The sequence below is a fragment of the Mastigoproctus giganteus genome, chromosome 3 (genome assembly GCF_048544385.1).
Source record: "Mastigoproctus giganteus isolate SK-2022 chromosome 3, ASM4854438v1, whole genome shotgun sequence".
Classification (NCBI taxonomy): Eukaryota; Metazoa; Arthropoda; class Arachnida; order Uropygi; family Thelyphonidae; genus Mastigoproctus; species Mastigoproctus giganteus.
In genome coordinates, this window is record NC_143577.1 from 165,206,015 (window position 1) to 165,233,211 (window position 27,197).

The 27,197-nt window shown below is 38.2% G+C and overlaps 1 protein-coding gene across 2 annotated transcripts in view; it reads left to right on the forward strand.

Moving 5' to 3' along the window:
• Nucleotides 1–27,197, forward strand: part of l(3)87Df (cytochrome c oxidase assembly factor COX20 lethal (3) 87Df) — a 72,105-nt gene that overhangs the window by 6,091 nt on the left and 38,817 nt on the right. For both annotated transcript variants that reach the window (XM_090370756.1, XM_090370755.1), the window contains exon 2: nucleotides 1,672–1,780. In XM_090370756.1, the coding sequence (XP_090226882.1) occupies nucleotides 1,672–1,780 (109 nt within the window). The remainder of the gene's footprint in view (nucleotides 1–1,671; nucleotides 1,781–27,197) is intronic.

Sequence of the window (27,197 nt, forward strand, 5' to 3'; positions counted from 1 at the left end):
AGAGCACATGCCTAAAAGCATACATTGACAACTTTGCAGGTTTTGACACGTTTTCTGGTAGTTATAAAGTGGGCCTTAAGTTATGCACAATTAGTATGACCCATTTTGTTATTCACGATTGTGTTTGATGTGATATGAGTGATACAGAAACTGTAAGAGAAACATAGATTTACAGAGAAGTGTTTGAAGAAAAATTGCAGTTTTCCAGTGGTTGGGAGCTGGGCATGCAGTATCTTTGTGAATGCACAATTTCAGCGATTTCTTTCTCATTTGTGAACTCAGTTTGTGAAACTCCCAGTACTTTTTCAACAAAAGTGTTTTCTTTGACTTCACTGAAAATTCCAGAAATCCCTGTTAATTATTGCACAGACAAGAAAAATTTAAGCCTATTCTTAAATTATATGCATGTGCTAAAACATATGAAAGCAGCTTCTCTTGCTCCAACTATGGCAGTTCATTCAATTGTCATAGTCTGCCTTTCCATCATTGATATTTCACTCATCAGTCAACGTAATAACAATCACTTCTATCAATGTCCTTACACCAGATCTACATTTTCATCAGCTTTCATGGATACTGGACAGCCTAGTCATTCATTGTCTTCCACATTCTCTCTTCCTTCTAAAAATCTTTTATGCCATTCAAACACACTAGTTCTTGACATAGTGTCTTCCTTGTAAACTTGACATAACTCATAACTTTCAGTTGTTGTTTATTTAGTTTTGTTAAAAATCTGAGTTCGATTCATCATGTGATTCTTTTATCTGTCATTTTTCCAGTAAATTGCAAAAACACAAGGTAATGAAAACCTGTCTCACTGTGAAGCAAAGGAGCAGGTTGGAACATGACAAGGCTGGCAACTAAGGAAGAGTTCACTTGGTGTGTTGTAGTTGCGTGTGCATTAACATTATTCAATAGCCACACCTTGTTTACTTTTGTTTCCACTAAACAATTATATGCTTTTATTTTGGTGGCACGAATAGTGCACTGGAAAATTTTGCCCAACAGCCCGAGATGATATACTCTGAAATTTGAATAACTAAGCACCTCTTGCATGCCTAAAAGATTCACTTTTATTTAAAATAGTAAAAGACTAGTATCAGGTACACTTGACAAAAAAAATACAGGCAGATTATTTAACAAACCTATTAATCAACATGCTATAAGCAAAACTGCACATCACATAAATTCATTCAGTGAGTAGCAGAAAAGCAACTTGCTGCATTCAGTTTTTTCGCCTCTATTTAGTTGAATTCTGTTAAACATTTCTTGCATTATTTGATAGTTTGAAGTTAATGTGGTGGTATGTATTCTTAGATTTGCAACTTATTAATTTGTAAGTAATATTAATTTTTTAAGTTTATTTAAAATGAAAGTTAATGGAAAAGTTGTATAATATGACAAGAAAATTTAAAGGCTAAAGCCTTTAAATTTCTGTTTTATAATCTGCTTTAAAAATCTGTTTTATATATATAATTTTTAAAGTCTAGTTTTTTTTTTTTTTTTTTTTTCAATTTATTCAGCCTGGTTTTTTTTTTTTTTTTTTTTTTTTTTTTTGTATAACACTTTAAACTTAACTTCATTAAAGAACATTACTATTGAACTTTATTCCAAAATAATAAAATTGCTTGAATTATTTTAAATGAATATTTTTCAACTGCCATTTTTCAGTTTTTTGTATTTGGTAAAAATCTAGAAGAAATTCCATGTTTCAGAAGTTCATTTTTGAATGGGATTGGTGGTGGGATCATACTTGGATTAGGACATTTCTTGTTTACTAGTAAGTTGCATATTGTTTTTTAATACAGATTTATTTTATTATAGCTTAATATAGTCAAAAAGTCATTGGAAATATATAATAATAAAGCTTCCAAAGATGTATGAGTATGAATGATTAAGGCTACCAAACATCTGGATTTGGGTGGTTTTTCATGTCCAAACTGTGTGTCCAGCCGGAATTTTTAAAAATGTTAAAATGTCCAGCTTTTGTGTAATTGGTTGAATTATTCACTTGAAATTGGCCATTTTGAAAATTCATTTGATTTTGAGTTGAACTGAAATATAATTTCCAGTGAGGTAGAATTCTACGTTGTTGATAATTTTTCAACTTTTTGGAATCGAGACAAATCTGAAAATAATATTCACTAACATTAATATTGTAAACAAAATGTTTTCATTTTGTCCAATTGTTTATAATCTGATTATCATCATATTTTAACTTGAGTTTTGTAATTATCACATTGCATATTTTTATGGCCATAATTACAAACAAATGAAAAATGTGGTCATGAATCAACTCATGTTTGGTAAATTATTGAAATCAATTCATACCATGACTTTGTTGAAGTTATTTTGCACTCAATAATAACATAGTACTGAGTTTAAAATTGTAACATGTTTTTTTTTTTTTTTGTTGCAGTAATTAGTAATATTTTGGATTTAACATTAATAATCACAATATTATATATTTATTACAGAGATCCATTGAAAATGCCAAAACAAAAGTGTTTATTTACTTTTTATTCACAGATGTATTACAAATAAAGTTTCCATGTTTTGCCAGTGGTTGACATAATTCAGAAGCAGAATATCTTTTATGTGATGTGACACATTCGTGTCAGTAGAAAATAAAAGTGTTGCTGATTTATGAAAACATATGGAAACAGAAAAGCGCAAGAAAGCACTTGCATGTGAAAGCTCTCAATCAAAATTTACATTTTTTATAAAAGAAACCAGCAAGCAGCAGTATGAAGTTGCTGCAGCAGAAAGTGCTCTTGCTTTTCACACTGTGAAGCATCCCTCAAGTTTCAAATCAGTGGACTGTACTTCAGTCTTGCTCATAAACACTTTCCTTGATTCAGAAATTGCTAAGAAATTTTCATGTGCCAAAGGAACTGTTGTTACTTTGGTGACTGCAAAGCCCTCAATTGAAACACTAAAAGAAAACAATATTGCCTACTACAGAGTTTCTCCTGATGCAAGCATTCATGGCTTGGTTAAATTAATTCCAATACTCATTCAGTATTTTGACTGGATGGTTGGTGGTTTACAGTCTAAATTAATTGAGGTACAAAATGTGCCAAATGAGACAGCAGAAATGATTTCCAAATATCTTAAAGAAACTCTGGTGAAACATGTTCTTTTGGAGAAATGTGTTGCATTTGTTGGCAGTTGCAGAGGAGTTAAGGAATTTTGCAATTTTATGGATTTATTAAGTACAAACAACTCCTCTCTGTTGGCAGGACTAGGTGATTATCATTATTCCCATGTCTTGCAAGAATGAGCCAGATATTTTCTGTTTTGAAGGCCTTTATTCTGGCACAAGACAAACCACCTACAGTAATCCAAAGGTTGTTGAACACAACTTAAGTGAGACGCTTTCAGTTATGAGTATTTTTATCATATTGAAAAAGAGAAAGGAACTCAGTTGTTGAAGTTGGAATAGTTTGGAAGCAATGAAAGATGTTCTTATTGAATGTTTGAATGAAGAATTCATGCCCCTAAAAGTTAAGGTGTAAATTGCATGAAAATATAGGAAGAGACTTGATAATTTATATGATGGTTTTCATAAAGATGTGAAGTGTCTTTATAGCAGTTGCATTGAATATTTGAAAAAAAACGACAAAGCTATTAGATTTCTCATGTTTTTCCTGGATGACTTTGCAGAAAGTGTCTATGTGGAAAGATGTAAAAGCCTTTCTGCAATATTTGGTTAATGAAGAAATTCACGTAGATAACACAAAATGCTTTGATCAGCTAAACAATTTTTAAAAAATTGCTGAAAGTGAAATAAGTAATGAAGAATTCATTCTGCTACTGGCTCCTAAGAAATAGGCTAAATATTTTTAAAAATTGAAAAATATTGAATTGCATTCAGAATTCTTAAGACTGGCACAATTTATTTTTGCAGTTTCTGGTCATAATGCAAAAGTTGAGAGACATTTTTCTCTTATAAAAAAGCCAGCAAACAAAGGCAAGAAATGGTTTTGGTGTGGATTCCATTAAAGGTATTCTACTTGTGCAATATAATTTCAAAGAACTTTCATTCTGTGATTACTATGCTTATTTAAAAAGTAATTCAGCTTTTTTTTATCTTCAGAAAAACATTAATAAGCACAAAATTAAGGTGGCTTCATGAACCTATTGTTTGATGTTAAAAATGAACAATTTTTGTTCATTTATTGAAATAAATGTATCCTACTTTTGTCTTACTTTGTTCATTAAAATGTTGTCCTTTTCATAACAAAAAAATAGTCTGTCCTCCTGTTTGTGCTGGACAATATGAAAAAAAAAAAAAAAAAATGGCCCTATGAATGACATCATGCATGATATGCTTATCTGGAAGTATTATATTAATTCTGAAATGATTATAGAGATTGGCAGCTTTTATTGCCAAGAGTTGCGATGAAAGTGATGGCTGCATTTTGGGTTTTTTTTTTTTTTTTTTTTTTTACATGGTAATGTTAAAATCTTAATGATGGAGTAGTATAAGTATTAAATTTTGTCATTAGAAATACCTGTTTAAAAGTTTATTGTTGTAGTAGGCTTATGATGAGAATGCATGAAATGTGATAAATCGAGAGTACACATTTGCTCATTTAAAAATCATTACAGAAAGATTTTGAATATACTACATTTCTATAATATTGCTAGAATAATATGAAAATGAAAACACTTTTTTTTCTTTTCTTTTTTTTTTTTTTTTTTGAAACCATAAATTCAATTTTCAGATTTTAACTGACTGTATCTTATTTTTAGTAGTTCCCAAGCTTTGTGTGCCATTAACCATCTGATTCTAGTGTGGTATCTGACATTCCACTTTTTTCTTTCTTTTTTTAAATTTGGAAATAACAGATCTCCCTAATGTACCTTTCTCCATCAACATTATTGCAAATAATTATATAGTAATGTTTTTCTGTGAATTATAAGAAATTAATCTTATAAAAGAAGCTTTGAGTGCTGGGAATCATAATGTATAAAATTTCTTGCAACAACCAACACAAAAGAGTTAAAATAAACTTTAATATAACATTTAATATAATTCAGAAATTGCTAAGAAATTTTCATGTGCCAAAAGAACTGTTGTTGTTACCTTGGTGACAGACATTCTCTCAGATATGCCAGACCAGCTGTACTTGCTACCTGTGAGTCTAAAACGCTGATGGAACTGATATTCGGGTAACACTCAAGTCAAGTGGACCCAATTTCGGCAAAGTCCGGACGGACTGTGACAGCCAAATCCTCTGCTTGCACCTTCACGATGGTGGGACTGTTAGTAATCCTGGGTATAACCTCCATGCACAAGTACATGGTGGGTGACCACCCAGGTGTGAACCAACGAAAGCAGGGGACGAGGTGTGGCGCCCACACCACATGGAGGAACGCCGCCCCTCTATGTTACCAGGCAGTACTAGGTGGTAGATGACTCTCATCAACCGGTGAAATACCACCACTTTGCTTATTGGAGACTTGAAGTGGTGGAACCCATGTTTAGAGTCTAGAGCTAAGTTCTGGTCAGCCCTTCCCTATCTCTTCCATCATGCAGTATGATTGATGACTTTTGAAGTTATGATGAACATCGTGGTGAGATCCAATATTCCTTACATTTCGAGGGTACAGCTCTAAAACGGTGTTTGCAGGCCGGCCGCTAGTTAGTACATTGGACCAAACCTATTGGTAACTCTCTAGGAGGCTTCCGGATCAGCAAGTGTATAATCTTGCTACCTCTACTCTGCCAGATAGTGACTGGAGGGAATCCGAGTAGTGTGTATGTGGGGAGCATTGTCGAGGCCACGTTATGTCAAGGATCTGGGTATATTCTTACCATGTGTACGCCATATCCAAAAATTTCATTACTTCATACAGCATGTCCCACCCACTTTTTCTTACTATTGAATACATCATGAATTGTCAAACTAATAGAGCAAGCTTATCTGCAAAAAGATCTAAACTTCGCAAGCCCTTCCTAATTCATTTCACAAATATACGTGATCTCAATTCTAATCTCAGCGATGTCCATTTCCACTTGAAGTCTGCCAAACCCCATGTACTTTTTCTGACAGAATCTCAGTTATCAGTTGATTCAACTACCGCTCATCTCAGATGCCCAAATTATTTGCTGTATGATTCTTTTTGCCTCAAAGGTGGTACTTGTGCATATGTCCGTTCTGATATTCCCTGTCAGAGACTTGGCAATTTGGAATCTCCTTTCTTTGATCTTCTTTGGCTTAAAATCTCTCTACCTCATTGTGTCAAATTCATCTGTTGTCTCTACCGTTCTCCCAACTCCACTAATCACTTGGAGCTCTTTGACTTCCTCTCTTTGCAACTTGACTTTCTCCAGTCCAACTTTCCTAACAGTGATGTAATTTTCCTTGGTGATTTTAATGTTCACAACTCTAGCTGGCTTCCGTTTTCTAGTCACACCGACCCAGCCAGTCGAGATGCTGAGGCTTTTGCAATTACTAATGATCTTGCACAGATTGTTCATTTACCTAGAAGAATACTAGACAATCCTAATCATACAGCCAATACGCTTGATCTTTTTCTCACAAACAACCTTTCTAAGTACACGGTCGAAGTGAGAGGTCCTTTAGGCACTTCAGATCACAACTTGGTGATTGTCTCTTCTCCAATGGAACCTTTATCTCATGGCTATTCCCAACCTCGTGTTGTTGGCATTACAAGAATGCAAAATGGGATGATCTGCGAGACTTCTTTTTTTCTTGTCCTTGGTCGGATTACTGTTTCAAAAGTTTTGATGTCAACGTTTGCTCAGATCGTGTCAGTGAAATTATTCTTGCAGGAATGGAATCCTTTTTCCCACAATCCACTTAAAATAAAATCTCGTCCTTTATCTAAACCTTGGTTTTCCAATAAAAGTGCTAAGGCTGTTCAAGAGAAGAATGTTCATTTTATCATAATTGGCTTGATTCTAATTCTTCAGTTTCATTTTCTGCCTACACCAAAGCTCGCAACAATTGTAAAGCAGTTATTAACCAGTCTAAACTAGAATTTTAACAGGCTAAGAGTAGAAAACTTGCTCCTTGCCCGAATGGTAGCCGAGCATTCTGGTCTCTTGCCAAAGCTATTGGCAGCGACTTTTGCCCATCTCTGCTCCCACCTCTGTCCAAACCAGATGGTTCTGTTGTCACTTCAGCCAAGGATAAAGCTGACCTGCTAGCATTCCATTTTTCTTTCAACTCATGCATTAACGATCTTGGTAAAACACCTCCCACTATTCCCAACATGCTCCATTCAATGCCTCCTGTGGTCTTCCGTCAAAAGGATGTCAGAAGGATTTTGACGAATCTGGATGCTAAGAAAGCTCCAGGTCCTGATGGTATTTCTCCACTTGTTCTCGAAACCTGTGCTCCTGAACTTACTCCTATTCTTTGCCACCTTTTTTCACTTTCTTATTCGAAAGGTGCTCATATCCAGCCAGTTCCTAAAATGGGTGACAAATCCCTCCCATCCAATTATTGTCCCATTGCAATTACTTCTACTCTTTCTAAAGTAATGGAGAAATCAATTAACCGCCAAATTTTGAACTACCTAGAAACCTTCCGTCTGATGAATGATCGCCAGTATGGATTCCGTCAGTGTCGATCCACTGGAGATATTCTGGCTCGTGTTACCCATTTATGGACTAATTTAATGGAAAGGTTCGGTGAAACACAAGTAGTTGCTCTGACATCTCAAAGGCTTTCGATCGTATTTGGCATAAAGGTCTTCTAAACAAGCTTCCATCTTATTGTTTGCCAACTGTTTTTAGTAATTGGTTATCCAGTTTTCTCTCTGATCGCTCACTGAGGGTGATGGTAGATGGTTCTCTATCTTCTAACTTCTCCACTAATGCTGGTGTCCCCCCAAGGTCCAGTTCTTTTCCTCTTGTATATTAATGACCTTCTTCCATTGACTGGAAATCCTATCCATAGTTTTGCCGATGATAGCACATTGCATTCCACTTTCCATTTTGAGAAACCTTGTCCTGCTCAATCAGCTTCAACTTCTCGAAAATCTGCTACCAATTCCTTAAATGCAGATCTTCAGGTAATTCTCCAGTGGGGCAAAGACAACTTAGTTGATTTCAACCCTTCTAAAACTCAGTCTTTTCTTATATCTCACAAAAAAGGATTCTTCTGCTCCTATGCTTATCTTTAGTGACACTCCGATTTCTAGGCAAAATGATATATCTATTTTGGGGATTACCCTGACTTCTAACCTCTCTTGGCACAAGCACATTACAAATATTGCTTCTTCTACATCTAAAAAACTTGGTTTTCTCTTTCGCTCTCGGTGTTACTTTTCTTCCAAACAGCTGCTCACTCTGTATAAATCGCAAATCTGCCCTGCCATGGAATATTGTTCCCTAATCTGGGGTGGTGCCCCAAAAGCTGTCTCAGGCTTCTTGATTCAATTCTGAAGAGGGCAGTTAGGTTAATTAATGACTCATCTCTAACAGAGTCTCTGCACTCGCTGTCTCATAGACGTACTGTTTCTGCTGCATCTTCTTCTATAGATACTTCCATGGGCACTGTTCTTATGAATTAACTTCTATAATTCCTGCTCTCTCTTTCAAAACAGTCTGAACACGTGCCGCCACCAGCCAACATCTATTTACTGTCCAACTTCAACCTCACAGAACCAACTTTTCATCTTCCTCGTTTATTCATTCAGCTGCCGTTTTCTGGAACAACCTTCCTTCATACTTATTTCCTGAAAATTAGTCTACAGAATTTCAAGTCCAATGTCAACAAATATCTTCTTTCGTTTTCTCAACTTCCAGCCCAAGCACGGTACTAAGTAGTATAGGTTCTAACACCTCTGATGTTTGGGGGGTTTACATAAAAAAAAAAAAATATATATATATATATATAGTAAATATTCAAATAGAATAAATAAGCAAAATAAAACTTATAAAAATAATAAGTGTTAAAATGTAGTAAGTAAGTTTTGAAATGATGTGCCTCTTCTTCAGCTTAAAAGAATGCAACAGTGTAAATAGTCAGTACGTGATTAGTATGGACAACAGTGACTGAGTTCATTAGTTTTTTTTAGTTAAAAACCAAAAAAAAAAAAACTAACAAACTGATGTCAGTGACAAAAAATAACATGCATGAAGCAAATTGCAGCAATCAAGACACTGCAAGAGGTGGACTCTGTGATAGTATTTAGTGTTAGTATTAATTATTTGCCTGTAGTGTAAGGAAGCCACAGGCTTCACTAGATTGCTTCCAGAAGCCACTTGTTCTAGTGCAGCCAAAACAACTTGCTCGCTGAAAGAACTTCCTACAATGTAGTCTAAACCTCTTCCCCTGTAATTTGAATTTATGGCCCATAGTTCTGTAATTCCTTATAACAGTGAAAATTCCACCTTCATTCATTTTACTAACCCCTTTAATATCCTTGGTTGCTAAGCTCTGTAGCCCACATAATCAAAGTCATACCTTGTACAGTCACACTTCTGATAATCTCACCATGCAAGTTGCCCGTCTTTGGACCGTTTTTCAAATAGTGTCTCCATACTTGGACACAGTATTTTAAATTTTGGCTTACAATTGCCTCAGGATTATGATCTCCCTATCTCTAGAGGATATTGTTTGATATATCATCGACAGGGCACCACAAACATTCCTTGCCTGCCTATTTACGCTGCTCAGAAAACTTCATATCCGCCTGTTAGAAACTCCAAGTTCAATTTCTTCCTCTACCCTCTTTGATTCAATGCCATCAAGTCTATAAGTTAATTTGAGATTGCTATTCCCCGAAGTGTGAGACTTTGCATTTTGCTGCATTAACACATTGCTGCCACTTTTCTGACCCTTCTTGAAGCCAGTTCAAGTCATCCTGAAGGAGCGCTGCTTGGCATTGATCTTTAACTTCCAGCCTTTACATTATCTGAAACTTTTTACATCATGCTCTCTATCTCTTCATCAATGTTGTTATGAAAATCAGAAAGAACAAGGCGCAATATAGCCAAAGCTACTCTTGTGCCATTAAACCCCAAACAACAACAACAACAACAGAAACAACAGGTCTGAGAACTGATCCTTTGCGAAGCCCACTTCTGACGTTACACCAATCTGAAAAATATCTGTGAATCACAACACCTTCTGCTTTGCAGCCATCCTGCAATCCATCTTAGAATCTTTCCAGTAATCCCAAAATGCAGCTAATATGAATACAGTAACCTCTCATAAGGGACTGAGTCAAATGCCTTGCTAAAATCCAAATAAACTATGTCAAGATTGTTCTGTACACCCAGCTCATGAGTAACTGTGTCAAACATGATTTTCCCTTAACATTATCTATCGAAATGTCCCTGGGCATTTAGACAGAAATGGCATTCTTAAGCTTTACATTATCCCTACTTAAGATTTTCCCTACCACTGAAGTTAGACTAACTTGTCTGCAGTTACCAACTTTTCTCTTAGAACTGCCTTTTTATATTGGTATTGCAATTCTCCAATCCAAAGCAATCTCCTGAGTCAAGTGATACCCTTATGATTAACCCCCAATGGCTCAATACACCCACTGTGCCTGCCCCAAAATTACTTATATATGCCATCAACTCCAGCAGCCTTACTTGCCTTTAGACTCAAAAGTGTTTCTAATAAACGGTCAGATGTAATTTCATGTCTTGGCCTCATTTGCACAGCCTCCCAAGAGCATGGTCTTTTTTCAGTAAAGACCAATGCGAAGTACTTATTCAATTCATCAGCAGCATCAGCTGGGTTATCTAAGACTGTCCCGCACCCAGAGTGGCAAGAAAAGACTGAGGGCTGAAGAGGTGCACCCTTGCCCTCTTATACAAAGCTGTATTCATCCCTGCTGTGACTTATGCCTCTGGAGTCTGGTACAACAAAGCCACGACTGTGGTAAATTCTAGAAAGCTTCTCACTATTCAGACTGGCACTACTCACCATGACAAGAGCTTGCCACACAGTCCACAGTCTCCACCCCCACGCTACAAGTGATGACAGGAAGCCTGCCCCTTGACCTGGAGGTGGTTCGAGCTGGGATGAATTTCCAGCTTTGTCGGGGCCAAAGCATCACGTACAAAGAGTTCACCACAGATCCTGCAAGCAACAGAACAAATGAAAAGAAGTGGCTTCTAGCTTACGTCCATTGTATATGGCAACAACACTGGCTCCAAACAACAAAGGGACAAATAAGAAAAAAAATTCATCCCTGAGATAAATACAGTCTACCCAACGCTACCGACTTGGTTTTCCCCATGTCTTCATGTTACATATCTGATGACAGGACATGGCGCCATCAGAAGTAAACTGGCCACCTTCTGACTAGTGTACAACCCCTTGTGTGCCTGCGGGTCCCTGAGACCTGGGATCACATGGTGCATGAATGCCAACACTACGAGGACCTCAAATTAGTATTAATCACCAAGATTCAATTCATCCCGAGAAATAATTAACACCACCTTCTGGAGAGAGTGCTGAGACTTTCAGAGCCTTCTCAGACTGTGCCCAGGCCATATATGCCAAGCGACAAACTTTACCACAACCACCAAACCCCAATTAAGAAAGGGGCAAGATAAATTACAACAAAAGGAATTACCAACATAGGAGAAAGTGCAAATAACAAAATGACACAACTACACTAGGGGAAGAATGAATTGAAACTCTAAGATCTTATCACCCCACAAGTCAAGAAAACCTAAGCTCTCAATAAAGTGACCACTTTCTGCAACAAACAGGAAAACTGCAAGTTTGTGATCTCGAAACACCTAGAGAAACAGCGACCACAAACAGCTTCCTCCCAACCCAACAATTGACTCAACAACCACAACTGACCATGAGAATTAGTGACAATCGGCACTGCACACATGACTTAAACCAGAGATGAGACAAAAGAAATTGATCCCAAGGAAAGAACAGTCATACTTGACCTTTCCTTGGGAAAGGACAATCATACTTGACCAAACACATGGATGTGACAAACTGACCAGCACCACAAGGAAAGGACAACCAAGATATTGGAACGAAGACCAGGACAGCAGCTGATCACTGCCTAAGCCATACGGCAACCCAGGCTGGACACCTAGCCCAGGCTTCTTCCAACCCCTATCCCTGGCAGGGGGAGGTAACTTTTTGTCACCTTCCCCACTTGCCATCGAAACTTCCCTCTGGTGTGTTATGGGCATGTCACATGGCCTAGCAGGGGCTATCTCTTCTATCGACCCCTTACTTCTATCCCCCAAGCTTCAGCCTCCCCTCCCTCCCACTATTATCTTTCATCTAGCGTATAGCCTCGCACGTCTAAATTTTAAAACGTCAAAATTTTGCCCAACCTATTAGGCCTTTTAACACATTTCTCTAGGGTTCAACCCCAACCAACAATTTCCTAACACCAATCTCATTAAGTAATTTACGTCAAACGTGTGAATTTTTATATATTCATTTATTTAATTTTATTTTGTTTTAGGCCCTAGCCACTGAAATCCCAGGAAACTAGGTGGCAGGACCTGCCAGAGCAACTTATGATACCGGACACACCCGGCTAGCCTCCATGTGGCGAGGTATGGGCAACGTTGGGCTCCACTAGGGGCCTGGCGGCCAATAAGCTGGCCAAACAATGGCCACAACACATCACACTGCATAGACGTGGCCCACACACTTTCAAGTCTCTGGCTTGACAGTGTACTGTCCTCGATACAGCGAACACATGCAGAGATGGGAGAAATCCCAGGTGCCGTCTGACACGAACATACCTTATATCTTATATACCTAGTACACAAGGGTCTGGTCTAGTACACAAGGGTCTATTTAAGGCATTCAACCATGAAAGTTCTGGATTTCATAGGTTCATTACCAGATTTAAAAAATCAAGTTAGTTCTTGTTTTTTTAAACAAGTTAAAAAAATAAGTTAAGTGTTACATTTCAGGCATGCTAGCAAATAGTAATAATACTTGATTTAAAACAAAAAAAAAAAAAAAAACTAAGCGTGAACTGGGAGAATTCATTTCCATATTATATTGCACATTCATTCCTCCAGTCAGTGAACTGTAACAAAGATAATACCCAATCCTTCATTACAATATATGATATATGGATAAATTATGTGATATACATGAAAAATAGAAATAATAATTGCTCAGTTTCTGTTGCCAAATATAAATAAAATTTCATGAAAATTCATCCACTAAAAGGCAAGTTATTCTGATTTTAATGAAATTTCGGATAGCTCAACAAATTTTGCTAACCAAGCTAAATATAAAATTTTATGAAAAGCCATCCATTAGGAGTCAAATTACATGTTGGTAGACAGATAATACCTGTCTATCTGTACCTGTTCCAGGAGCTCTACATACTTCCTAAAATGAGGTTTCCAGACCTATATGCATTACTCAAGTTGTGGCCTGACCATTGCCTTATTCAGTGAGATAATCACTTCCTTATCCCTGCTAGCAGAATTCCTTTGTATCATTGAGCTGTCCTGGCAGCCTGTCTGCACTACCCAGAGAACTTCATATCTGACTGCACAATTACCCAGGTTTTTTTTCATTTTCCTACCCATATGCAGTACCTTTCATTTGTCAATGTTAAACTTCAGTTGGCATTTCACAACCCATTTGCCTAATTTTTCTAGATCTTGTTGCAGTAACATACTGTCTTTACTGTCATTAACAACCCTGCCAACCACCTTTGTATCATCTACAAACTTGGACATTAAGCCTGATATACCTTCATCGACATCACTGATAAATACACAAAAGAACAATGGACCCAGCACCGAAGGGGGGACTCCGCTAATAACATTAGTCCATGTAGAGTGGTGTCCATTTATTACCACTCTCTGCCATCAGTAACCACTCTACCAACCTTTGTATCATCTGCAGACTTGGACATTAAGCCTGATATGCTTTCAGTATATTTATTAATGATATTGATGTATACATTTCAAGTGTACTACTTAAGTTTTCTGAGGATACAAAAGTGGACAGAGTGGTTAATGACATTAAACAAAGGTATGCCACTTTAACAAGCTCTAGATACACTATTTTGAGTGTGCTTAGGAATGTCAATTAATGTAAAATTTTGATAAAAGCAGGGTAGTAGTAGTAGTCTCAGGATAACATATCATTTGGGTAGTACCAAACTTAAATTAATTTATAATGAAAAAGACAGGGATAATTGTACAGGCTGTTATGATAGCTAATTGGGTTCTGTTAATGATATACAAGGAATTTTCCAGCAGGGACATTGTAAAATGAAGCAGTTGAGTACATCTTGAATACTGCAAACAGATTTGGAAACTTCAAATTAGTGTAGATGTACTAGAAAGGATGCAAAGAAGAAAAACAAGGTTATTTGCGAACAAAAAAAAAAAATTTCTTTGTTATCCTTATTAAGAAAGATTAAAAGTTCTGTAAATTGCAATGTCTGGAAACTGGAACCTAGTTTGTGCTAGCATTGCCCAAGTGTTCCAGCAAATTGTTTCACCAAAAATTAAAACTTATCTACATTTCAATATTTTTATATGCTTTAAACAAAAAAATGAAAATATATTCTATATATCTGTACTGAAAACAAATTCTTGTGATGTATTTAATTCGAATTAGGTTATGTTTAATTGTGAAGAAATATGATATTTTTTAACTAAAAATAAATGAAAGAGATAAAGTTGCTGTAGGTTTGGTGTGTTCTGCCAATTGTGTAATCATACTAGAGTATTTCATTACTTAATAAGGGGGGGGGGTTAAAGTTTTAGAAAGGTTAAGTAAATGAAATGCTGATGACATCCTTATTCTTTTTTTAGGTGCCACACAAAATGGTATAAATTTAAATTTAAAAGGGATGGTTGCAAGATAGATATGAGGAATTTTGTCTTCAGTCAAAGGGTAATTGATTTTTGGAATAAACTTCCACCTCTTGTGGTGTAGGTAGTATATGAATAAATTTAAAGAAGGATTGATCTGATTATTAGAAAGAATGGGCAAGTGGGTAAATTTGTTTTTTTGGCTGATACTATATAAGCTGACATTTTGATGATACTGATACTACTATATATCTAATACTAATCGTGATAATAATGGCTGCCTGCCTGATCCTCATAGCAATAGGCCTCCCAGAGAACACTTGACATGAAACTCCAGAAAGCCTTGATCCTGAACACCTGTAGGATAATAAGAGAGTTCCTCAACCAACAGTAATAACAATAATAGTAACCGGACACAACCAACCACCCCATGCACTTGTTACCGGTACCTCTCACAGAGCAGAAAAAATCCCATAAAGGAGGAAAAGTTTTTTATAATAATTATACTATATACCATATATGATACCTAATAAGGGTTCTTCTCAACTGATACAAACCCATTCTTTCATAGATATTGTTGGAAACGATGCATCTTAAGTGCATCACAATACCCATTTTATTGTACCTGAGAACTGTTTTGTCTTATATGTTTGATGGCCAGTGGACTTTGTTTTTCATGTCAGAAATTAGCACTTGTGATTGAATGACTTTCCTCTATCCACAAGTTGCATTGAAATGCACTACTTTAGCTTTAGCATTAGTAGAGGCATTTGATGCAAGAAAGCAAGCTTATGCAGCATCAGCCAAAAGAAAAATAAATAAATAAAAAATAATAATAATAAATAAATAAAAAATAACCACTTCCACTTCACCCCTCTGTTCGTTTGAAATACCTGTCCAGCTGAGCCTTAAACTTATTTAGGCTATCAACTTCCACGACAAGGGATGGAAGTCTATTCCACCAACCAACCACCCGCTGGCTAAAGGCAAATTTCCTCACTTCTATCCCACATCTGTCTTTTCTCAATTTAAATTTATGCCCTCTCAGGTGATTATTCTGAGCAAGAGGAAGGATCCCATCAGCATTGCGCATGCTCAAACCATTCAAGGCTTTATACACCTCTATCAGATCACCTCGCCGGTGCCTAGTCTCCAGACACTGTAATTTGCAAAACTTAAGCCTTTCTTCGTAAGAGCACTGCTTTGTTCCATTCACTAATCTTGTTGCCCTTCTCTGTACTCGTTCCAGCATCTCTACATCCTTCTCGAAATGAGGCCTCAAGACCTGTATACAGTACTCAAGGTGTGGCCTGACCATTGCCTTATACAAGGGAATAATCACCTCCTTATCCCTGCTAGAAAAATTCCTATATATCATCAACAATACACCATGAGCTACTCTTGCAGCCCATCTGCACTGCTCAGAAAACTTCATATCTGCCTGCACAACCACCCCCAGGCCCCTTTCATTCTCTACCACTGTCAGTGCAGTACCACAGAGTTGATACGTTGCTCTGGGGTTGCTGTTTCCCATATGTAGTACTTTACATTTGTCAATGTTAAACTTCATTTGCCACCTCGAAGCCCATCTGCTCAACCTTTCCAGATCCTGTTGCAGTAGCATAGTGTCAGTAGTGTCCTTGATAACCCTGCCAACCTTCGTATCATCTGCAAACTTGGACATTAAGCTTGATATACCATCATCAATATCATTTATAAATACAGAAAACAATAATAGACCCAATACTGAACCCTGAGGGACTCCACTAATAACATTAGTCCACGATGAGCAGTGTCCATTGATTACCACTCTCTGTCTTCTCCCTCTCAACCACCCCTTTATCCATAGCAGCAATTTGCCTCCAATGCCACACTGCTCCAATTTGTGCAGCAGTTTTCCATGTGCAACGGTATCAAAAGCCTTTCTAAGATTCAAGTATATAATATCAAAGTTATTCCCTGCATCCAGTTCTTTTGTGACTGCATCATAGTATCCAATCAAATTGGTCAGGCAAGACTTCCCCTTAACAAAACCATGCTGTGTCTGAGCTATGACTGAAGTCTTGTCTAGATGATCCTGCAGTGCTTCTTTAACCAGTACCTCAATTAATTTTCCAGGAACAGAAGTTAAACTAATAGGTCTATAATTATTTGTCGCCCTTTGATCCTCCTTTGTGAATTGGGGTCACATTTGCACATCTCCAGTCCATGGGTACTTCCCCTGAGTCCAAGGAAGCTCTCATAATTATGGCTTAGTGTTTGCTTAATTCCTTTGCTGCCTCCTTTAATATAACTGGATAGATCCCATCCACCCCAGGTGCCTTTCTTGTATTTACCTTCAACAATTTCTCCTCCACTTTGCTCTCAGTTATTACAAGATTCTCTAGCTTACTGCCAGAGTTGAATACACCTCTGGCATTCCCCTCGCTGAATAACTCCTCATGTATGTGAATGTCGATGCAAAATTTTCATTCAGTTTGTTAGCTACCTGAGCAGGAACATTCAGTTTGTTAGCTACCTGAGCAGAATACTTCAAAACAAGTGGTCTCAGTTAGTTAATTCTGATCATTTGTGACTAATAGAATAGTTCAGTGAGTTGCCATGTGATACGAAGAAGGTAAAACTTGAGGTATTTAATATGGGCATGGAGGTCAAAAGTTCTGATAATGGAGTATATACAAGACATATGTAGAAAATACTATGCTTTTTTTATTTTTCAATATATTCATCCTGTATTGAATTTCATGGTGAATACATTTATTTTTCAATGTAATCCACCCAAAGTTCAGTACACTTATATTTAATCTACAGAGCTTAATCGTTCGGGGGGAAAAAATCAGGTTTGGCATCAAAACAGGCTTCCATTGCTGCTTTTAGGTCTTTTCCATCTTTAAACTGAGTTCCACAAAGATGAGGCGAGGTTTCTGAACAAGGATTCACTTGAGGCCAGATCTGTGGACTTTATAGGGGAAGGGGTTAATTGTTAAAATCTACATTCATGAATTTTAGCCTGTTTTGCCCAGGCCTTGTGCATGGGTGTACTGTCATAGAGAAGTGAGACCTGATGTCCCAACTTTCCTCTTCTTTTTTCCTGAATTGCAGCTTTTAATTTTGACATAAGGCTGGCATAATATTTCCCTGTTAATGTGGTTTTAGGTGCACAGTAATCAATTAACAACAATCCTTTTGTGTCCCAGAAAATTGAGGCCAACGCTTTTCCACCTGATGTGTAAAGTGTGTAAGCGGCACCAGGGGTTTCTCCCATCTTCGCATTGCTTGCTTTGTGATGGGTGTGCCAGTTTGCTGGAAATGCCAGAGATTTAAAAGTGTATAGATATTGTACATGTGTAGTGTTGGGTACTGTTGTTCATCTGGTCATTTAGCCACTGGACCTCCTGCTGAGGCCCAACGTTGTGCCCCCCCCCTGCCCCATGAAGGCAGACCAAGTACACCAGTATTATAATTATTTAATCTGGCAGGTTCTGCTACCTAATTTCCTGAGAGTTCAGTGGCTAGGACTTAAAAAAAAAAAAAAACCTTCATTTAATTAGTTTTATTTCAATTGCAAAGGGTAATGTTGCTTGAATAGGAAAGGCCTAGAATATTGGCGAAAGTTAATTTCAACGTATTTAAATTTTGTTATGTGGAGTATTCGCTTGCATTAAGATAGTGGGGGAGAAGACTGGAGGGAAAAGACAGAAATATGGGGGCAATAGAGAAGGCACCCCCAAGGAACTCAGTGGGGCAGTCCCATGCCCCACCAGGAGGGAAAGGGGGGATTGGCAAGGAGGAGAGGAGACAGAAAAGACTCCCCTCCCCCACCCTGCCTGGGAGAGGGAATGAAAATGGCCAGGCAAGGTGCCTTGTCCAAATCGCCAGGTGGTGTGTTGGCAGCAAGGTGCTGTGGGATCGCAGATAGCTAGTGCAGGGGGGGGGGTATATCTGCACTCAAATTGAGCTCTGCCAAGATGATAAGGCATGGGACAGAATTCCATCCAAGTTTTGTTGTTGCAGTCAATATGTTTTTCTTTCTTTCCTTCAAAGCATTTCTCTCTTACTTCTTTCCTTGTACTTTATTCTTTCCCTTTCCATTTCTTTTCTTATACTCTCCTCTGGTTCTTGTACTTTATTCTTTCCCTTTTCCTTTCTTTTCCATTTATTTTCTAATTCTTTCCTCATTTTGCAACACGAGCTGTTCTTGGTTCCTGAGTGTGAACTGGGTCTTTGTCATGAGGATGCGGTGCAGGTCTTCGTAGGTAGGACATTCATGTATGAGGTGGTCCCAGGTTTCTTCCTCTCCGCAGTGATATTGCAGTGAATCTGAGAGACTAAAGTCGTAGAGTTTCCTCCTGAAGGACCCATGTCCCGTGAGGAGAAAGGTGATATGTAGGCCTGGAACAAACCATGTGGGCTGGCTTGGGTATATCTGATGTATGTCTGGGAAGAATTTCCATGTTGTGGCTCCTTTGGGGGGAGTCGGACCATCGAGCCAGGTCTGCAACAGGTGTGTCGTTAGACGTCTCTTTTCAGCACTTGTGTTGTTTGTTGGATCGGTGGTGAAGCCAATGCAGGTGGCCGCTCTCCCATAGACAGTTGGTAAAGCAGCCCACAGCGCACAATTTCCAGGTCAAAGGGAAGGGAACCAACGAGGACCTGGAGCATGTGAGTGCTAACCCTACAACATGCTCTGGAGATAGTCAGGAGGATAGAGCACTGTATGGTGTCTAGTTTTCTCCTGTTTACTGCAGTGATTGCTTTGTTATACCACACACCTGCGGCATATGATAGAGCCAGGATGAAAATAGCCTTGTAGAAAAGGGAGAGTGTCCTCTTCTTCAAGCCCCAGTCCCTTCTGGTAACTCTGGAAATCATAGTGGAGTAATTCCTGATTTTGGTACGTAGGTAATTGAGATGTGGGGTGAATGACATGTTCTTATCCAGGACTATCCCGAGATATTTTAGTTCCATTTTTAGCTTTATGGTTGTTCCGTGGATTTTTATCTGTGGGGGCCTCCTAATATCCAGAGAACCCCATCAAAAGGATTGAACTCGTTTTTTCTGGCGAAATTCTGAGCTGGTTCTCTTGGGTCCAGTGCAGCAGTGTTGAGATGGCTTGATTTGCCATTGCTTCCATTCGGGATCTGCTGTTTGCCTCAAGAATCATTATCAAATCATCGGCGTAGGCTTGTGTTTTTACTGTGTTCAGATCAAAGTTTAAGAACTCATCAAAGTGCCGACCGGGCTAGCCAGGTGGGTAAAGTGCCTGCCTGGCAACCCAAAGGTCGTGGGTTCGAATCCCGCCTCGGGCTTGGATCAAAGTACTGCCAAAACCTTGGGAGGTGCACTATGGCCACAGAAGCCGATGCGCCAACAACTACAAAAAAAAAAAAAAAAAACTCATCAAAGACCAGATTCCACAGAAGGGATCCCAGGACAGAGCCCTTCGGGCAACCCCTGAAGACTGGTCGTGACATCTGGCAGTACGGAGCACTGACGTTGACTTTTCTATTTGCTAAGTAGGTCTGAATACATCGGGATAAGTTGATGGGTATGTTTGCCTTCTGGAGCCTGCCAAGGACACTTAGCCACCATAGCGAGTCAAATGCCCCGGCAAAATCTATGAAGATTATTAGGAAATACTTGCTGGTGCAGGTATGTGCTTTTTATTATGTTTTCCAGAGCATCAGCTGCAGAGGGCCCTCTTCTAAAACCGTATTGATTCAGAGAGGAGAGCCTTGCACCAATGTAATGTATTTCAATTTTTTTGATAGAGCAGTTGTTCGAAAGTCTTGCTGAGTACCAAGAGCAGTGCAGTCAGCCTATAGGATCTTGGAAGGTCATGTTTCTTTTTTGGGTTCTTCATTATGAGTCTCACTCTTGCTGACCTCCAATCAGTGGGGAAGTAGCACTATGTGAGGCAGTGGTTAAATAAGTTCAGGATTGTGTCCAAGGTATATTTGACCGTCTTTTTGACGATTTCAGGTTCCAGTAAGTTTTTGTCAGTTGATTTCCTGTTTCGAATTTTGTTTGCTGCAATTTCAAGATCTACTCGAGTGATGGCTCCTTCAACATGTGAGGGGTTGTAGTCAGCATTCTCTTGGCATAGTCGTATCTGGTCAGGGATGCTTGGAATAACAGGTGGTAGGAATGTTGCGTCCAGGATGTTGTTTATTGACTCATGCCATGTTCTTGTGTAATTGCCTTGTGAGCGTTTGGTGGCAGGGATGACCTCACCCCTAGGGAGTTTGTTGGTAGCTATTTTGGTGTTTCTGACTGTTGAGACCAGGTGTTCCCAGGAAAGTTTCTTTCTGATTTTGATTTGAGCTGTGCATTTGTTTCTTTTTTCCCTGTAGAATTGCCTCAGGGCCTCTATCTCCACCTCTGGCTAAGGGCGATGAGCTCGCTGGTAGCGTTTTCAGCAGGTGTTGACTTCATGCCTTAGTGCTTGTAGCTGTGGGGACCACTCCGAGAGTCGGTTTTCTCCTCTTGATATTTGCATAATTATTTTAATGCATCATCCATAAATAATTATGGATGATGCATTTGCAGCATCCATAATTATTTTACTGATCGCACATTGTTGTTGGTCAGGACTGAGGTCTGAGGGGTTAAAGTTCTGGGCTGTCTTATTCAGGGTTTCACCGGAAGAGGTTCCAGTCAGCCTTGTCGACTGCGAATCTGTGAAGGGTCTGTCTTGCTGTTGGTTGGACATTGAGAGAGCAATGCAATTGAAAGGTGAGCACCGTGTGATCAGATGTTATCCAGTCGCCTTTTACCGTCCAGGAAGAAAGGTGTCCTGCAATCGAGCGGCTTGCAAGGCTCGTGTCGATCATCACCTCCCACAGAGTGCTCGAGTAGGTTGGTAGATTATTTAGTCTATTGAGGATCGTGAAGCTGCTGTTGGAAAGGAAATCTTCTAGGCATTGACCATTATTAGTGCCATGCCTGTCTGGTGTTTCGCTGTGACGATCTGACTGGCAATCTCAATTCACATCAGCACCAATGATGAGTCTGGCATTTGAGAGTTGTATGAGGATGTTTTCCAGGTATCTGATGACTGGGATGATGTCAATTCCTGGTCTGCTGTAGAGTGAGATTGTATAGAACTCTCCCAGCGGTGTGGTAATGTGAGTGCATGCTGCCCAGCTGGTGCAGAGATCAAAGATGTTTGTGACGGTGAAATCTGGGTTTCAGACAATAACAGCTGCCCAGGTGGTATCACCCTCCACCTGCACCACCTTGTAGGTTAGCCGGTATCCTTTCACTTCTTTCTGGTGTGTGTGTGTGTGAGGCTCCTGAATAAGGAGGTCCAGGTTTTCCTCCGCCTTTTTTCTAAGTTGTGCCGCAACTGCGGTAGCTCTCTGGGCGTTATGTTGTGCAGATTTTACAATGTTGGTGTTAAAATTTTTGTGGTTATTCCCCATAGTCAATCCGTGATTGGAGGGCACTGCTTTTATTTACACCAGACATGTGTTGTCGCGGATCGTGTGGTCGGCTGGCATTTTCTGGGCTTTGTAGTTTGTGCAGGTTGGGGACACTGACTTGTTCGAACAGGTGTTGTATTGATGTCCGCTTTCTGCACAGTGCCCGCAGGTTGGCTGCTTCTGTGCACATGTGTGTATTGTGTGGCCGTAGCAACAACACCTGAAACATTTGTAACCTAATAATAATAATCTTCCAACCTAATAATCTTCCACCTGATGATTGGGTTTAAAACTTTTTCAGGTTTGAGATCCCTTGTGCTTCCACTGCATGTTTTCTAATTTGGATTTAGGCTCATAAAAATGTAGCCAAGTTTCATCACCAGCCACCAAAAAAATAAAAATCTATCTGGTTTAGCGAGAATTAATTTTAAATTCTTTCAATGACTCTACACTTTGCTTTGATGTTTTTCATAAAATTCCCGGAAAGGTTTCTGGGAATTTCAAGATGGAAAGGCATCTTGCACAAACTTTGGACATTCGCAAATTCTCATGTATCATTATTAAATGCTTTCATTGAAAATGTTAAATACTTTTTCAAGTTCAGATACTTTACTTCTGTTTTCTAAAATTTTTTTCTTCGACGATGGCAGTTATTTCAGAATTGATAGCCATCCAGAATTTTGATTGTTCATCATCAACTGACTCCTGTCCTCTTTTGAATTCTGCCTACCATCTTGCAACAGTAGCTGAAATGTGTGATATTTCCCAAACACTAGTAATTCTTTCATGGATTTCTTTAACATTCCACCCTCTTTGTTCAAAAATTGATTACTGAATGATGCTCAATTTGCTAGATATTCATTCTTCTTCCACATACCCAAACTTTTGTATTGGCTTTAATTTTGACTTGGTGCATTATGGCCTAAGTTGTCAATGCGCCATTAAACACCAAACCAACCAACCAATCAATCAATATTCCATATACCAGCATAAAAAATTAAATTTTAGAAACTGCATGAGATATTAACATAGAATTTTTTTTTCATATTATTGTATAAGACATTAAGCTATCAAAATAACTTATCCTATAATATATTAATACATTTTATATATCCTGTTGTCATAACTTTTTGACCACTCCTCATATAGTATAGCTATACAGCCTAGAAAAATATTTAGCAAACTAGTGAATGGATTAAAATCATCCTGGCATGAGCACTGAGGCCTAGGGCTTACAATACAGGGATCCCGGCCATTTTTTTTCTGGTATTGAAATACCAGTATTGATACAAAAAATACCTATAATATATTAATACATTTTATATATCCTGTTGTCATAACTTTTTGACCACTCCTCATATAGTATAGCTATACAGCCTAGAAAAATATTTAGCAAACTAGTGAATGGATTAAAATCATCCTGGCATGAGCACTGAGGCCTAGGGCTTACAATACAGGGATCCCGGCCATTTTTTTCTGGTATTGAAATACCAGTATTGATACAAAAAATACCAGTTTTTCGGTACTAATTTAAAAAAATAATTGTTTATAATTTAATCACATAAAGGTTGTAAAATAACCTTTATGTGATTATGATGTCATTATCTCTACTAGCAAATGTTCGATAAATCATCGATAGGACACCATGTAACATTGCAACCTGTCCACAATTCTCGGACAACTTCATGTCTGATCATAACTCCCAAGTTCCATTCCTCCACTACCGACTTTAGTTCAACTCCAACAAGTGTATGTTATTTTGGGGTTGCTGTTCCCCAGGTGAGACGTTGCATTTTGCTGAATTAAAGCATAGCTGCCACTTTTCTGACCATCCCGGAAGCCTATCTAGGTCACTCTGAAGAAGCTCTGCTTGGCGATGATCATTAACTACTCTACTGATCTTTACATCATCTGCAAGATTAGACCTCACACCCTCCATCCCTTCTTAGATGTCATTTAAGATAATCAAAAACAACAGTGGTCCCAGTACTGATCCTTGGGGAACCCCACTGCTTACATTAACCCAATTTGAGGAATAACCATTTATCACAACCCTCTGCCTGGTGCGCTCAAGCCATTATGCTATCCATCTAAGAATTTTCCCTATGATTCCAGCCTGCTCCAACTTATAAAGCAACCACTCATGTGGGACTGAGTCAAATGCTTTGCTGAAATCCAAATAAACAATGTCGAAATTATTCCCTAAATCCAGCTCACGAGTGACCTGTCAAAATGACTAACCAGATTTGTTAAACATGATTTTCCCTTTACAAAACCATGCTGTGTATCCTACAGAATTCCATTTCCATCTAAAATGATCTTGAATTCCACCCTTGATCATTGCCTCCATGATTTTCCCTACTGCTGAAGTTAGACTGGCCGGACGGTAATTTCCCGTTACACTCCTAGAACTGCCTTTATGTTCCAATTTATACCAATCCAACGGAATCTCTCCCGAGTCCAGTGATGCTCTCATAAATTTTTTCTGTTTATACTCGGGCACGACAACCAAGTCAGTGGAGTTTACAATAAATTGTCAATACAAATATTTATCGTATTTAGTAGTCACAGGCTTGAGCCCCGGTCTACTCAAGGAACGTGTGCTATGCACTCTCGCTCCTGACTACTGGGCTACGTCAGACCTAATTAGCCTTAATGGTTCAATGCACTCACTTTCCTCCTCCTTAAGATTATAGGGTATATGCCATCAACCACAGGAGCCTTACTAGCCTGTGGGCACGAAAGTTTTCTCATTAAATCAACATGTGAAATTTCAACATCATTAATTAAATTTTTTTCAACTTCACTCCCATAATTTCTCATTGACATGAAGGGTTTTTCTTCTGCAAATATCGATGCAAAGTAACTGTAGAGTTCATCTGCAACTTCAGCTATGGTATCTAATGCTATCCAACGCCCATTACATAAGGATCCAATCTGATTTGTCCTTCTTTTCTTTGCATTTATATATGTGACGAATTCCTTAACTGCACTCTTTGCTCTCTTCTTTATTCCTTATCCCCACTCTTTGCTCTCTCCTAGACTCAGTAAAGATACTATAGTGAAAATTATACTTTGCTTAATAAAACTTCTTTCTCCTTCAGAAAATGATGAACATAATTCAACCATGGAAGACCAACATTGAACAGAACAGTGTTCCGCAAATTCTTTCCAAAATAAGAAATTGCCCAACTCCAATGAGATTTTAAAAGATGAACTTGAGTCAGAAATTAATGAAATACTTTTAACTATTTTTGCTAAAAAAGTTCAAAGCCTAGAAAATATGGACTGAAGATCGTCTTCGATTATCTCAGTACAATAGTACCAGAATAGAATAGAATCCGAAAGGGCTTTTTTGCCGCTAATCAAATACTGTGTATACCAAAATTAGATCATTTTAAATGATCATACTATTGATTGCTTATGTTTCTTAAGAGCTCACTTTATTCAGACAGGTAGTGTGGATGCTTAAACATAACTAAACTTTGCAGTAATAATATGTATTTTTTTGTTTTTGGAATAACTGTATTTTAATGATTTTTTTTTCTGAATATTTATTATTGCAATAAAAGTTTATTTAAAACATGAATTCAAGTAATTACAGCACTTGTTTTTTTTCCTTACTTTATTGCACCTAATTGTCATCAAACTTTATTGAGAAAAGCGTTTGTTTTCGGAATACCGGTATCCCGGTTTCATAAATTAAAAATACAGAAATACTGATATTAAGATTTTTTGACCGATATTGTAAGCCCTACTGAGGCCATAGCTTTACTTAAAAAAATAGTTAAGAGTATTCTGTCTGTCAAATGTAGAAGATAGTTCTGTTTCTTGAATATTTCTCTAGACTGTATAGCTTCTTCTGTATACATGAAAGTATTTAATACAGCAGGTCTACATTTAGATTTCACATATAGAAAGTATAATTTTAAGAACTAAAAACAAAATTCAGTTATTTTGTGATATATTCTTTCTGTGCGCATGTGTGGTTTTTGAGTTTTTATACATAAGTAGATATGTTATTTTATTTATACTCATAACATTTATACTTATAAAGGAGCCAATTTCATGGATCCTTTGAATTTCATTTAACTGAGTTCTACTTTATTTTTACATTTGACAATTATTTTTAATATACAAAGGGTACTAGGAAAGTTTTGCAATATGACGCAACAATGAATCACAGGAAGCTGCTTGTTGCTGCATGTTGAGACATGTTCATATGTGCATAGTAGCCGCCGCACCAAGTCGATGGGCTCAGTTATTCATTAGTAGTGAGACTGTAAAGTGCTTGCGATGGCATCGTGGTCACGAAATGAGATAAGGACAGTTTTGCGGTATAATTTCGTGCGTGGTTTAACCATAGACCAGTGCTTAGAAGAAATGATTCTTGCACTAGATGATGATTGTCCACATCGTACAACGATATTCAGGTGGTATAGAGAATTCCAAAGGGGAAATTTCACTCTGGAGGATTCTGAGAGGCCGGGAAGGCCACGAACGTCAGTTACGGAGGAAAACGTTACTGCTGTGAGGAAAATGCTTGACGAAAACAGGCGAGTGACCTACCAACAGATAGAGGATACTTTGGGCCTAAATGCACCAGCAATTCGTTCGATTCTGCAAGATCATTTGCACGTGAAGAAACTTTGTTCTCTCTGGGTGCCGCATCAACTGACTGAAGAGCAGATGACACGATGTGTGACTTGGTGCCAGGAGATGTTCAAAAAGTTTGATAAGGGACAATCTCGGTATGTGAACAACATCGTGACAGGTGACGAGACTTGGCTGTACTATTACGATCTGCCGACCAAGGCTCAAAACAAAGTTTGGGTCTTTGATGATGACGACACACCCGTAATTGTCAGAAAATCCCGATCTGTAAAGAAGAAAATGATAGCTGTATTTTTCAAATCGAGTGGAATTGTGGAACGTGTCGTTTTGGACACGCAGAAGACAGTCACAGCTAAGTGGTATACTGAACAATGCCT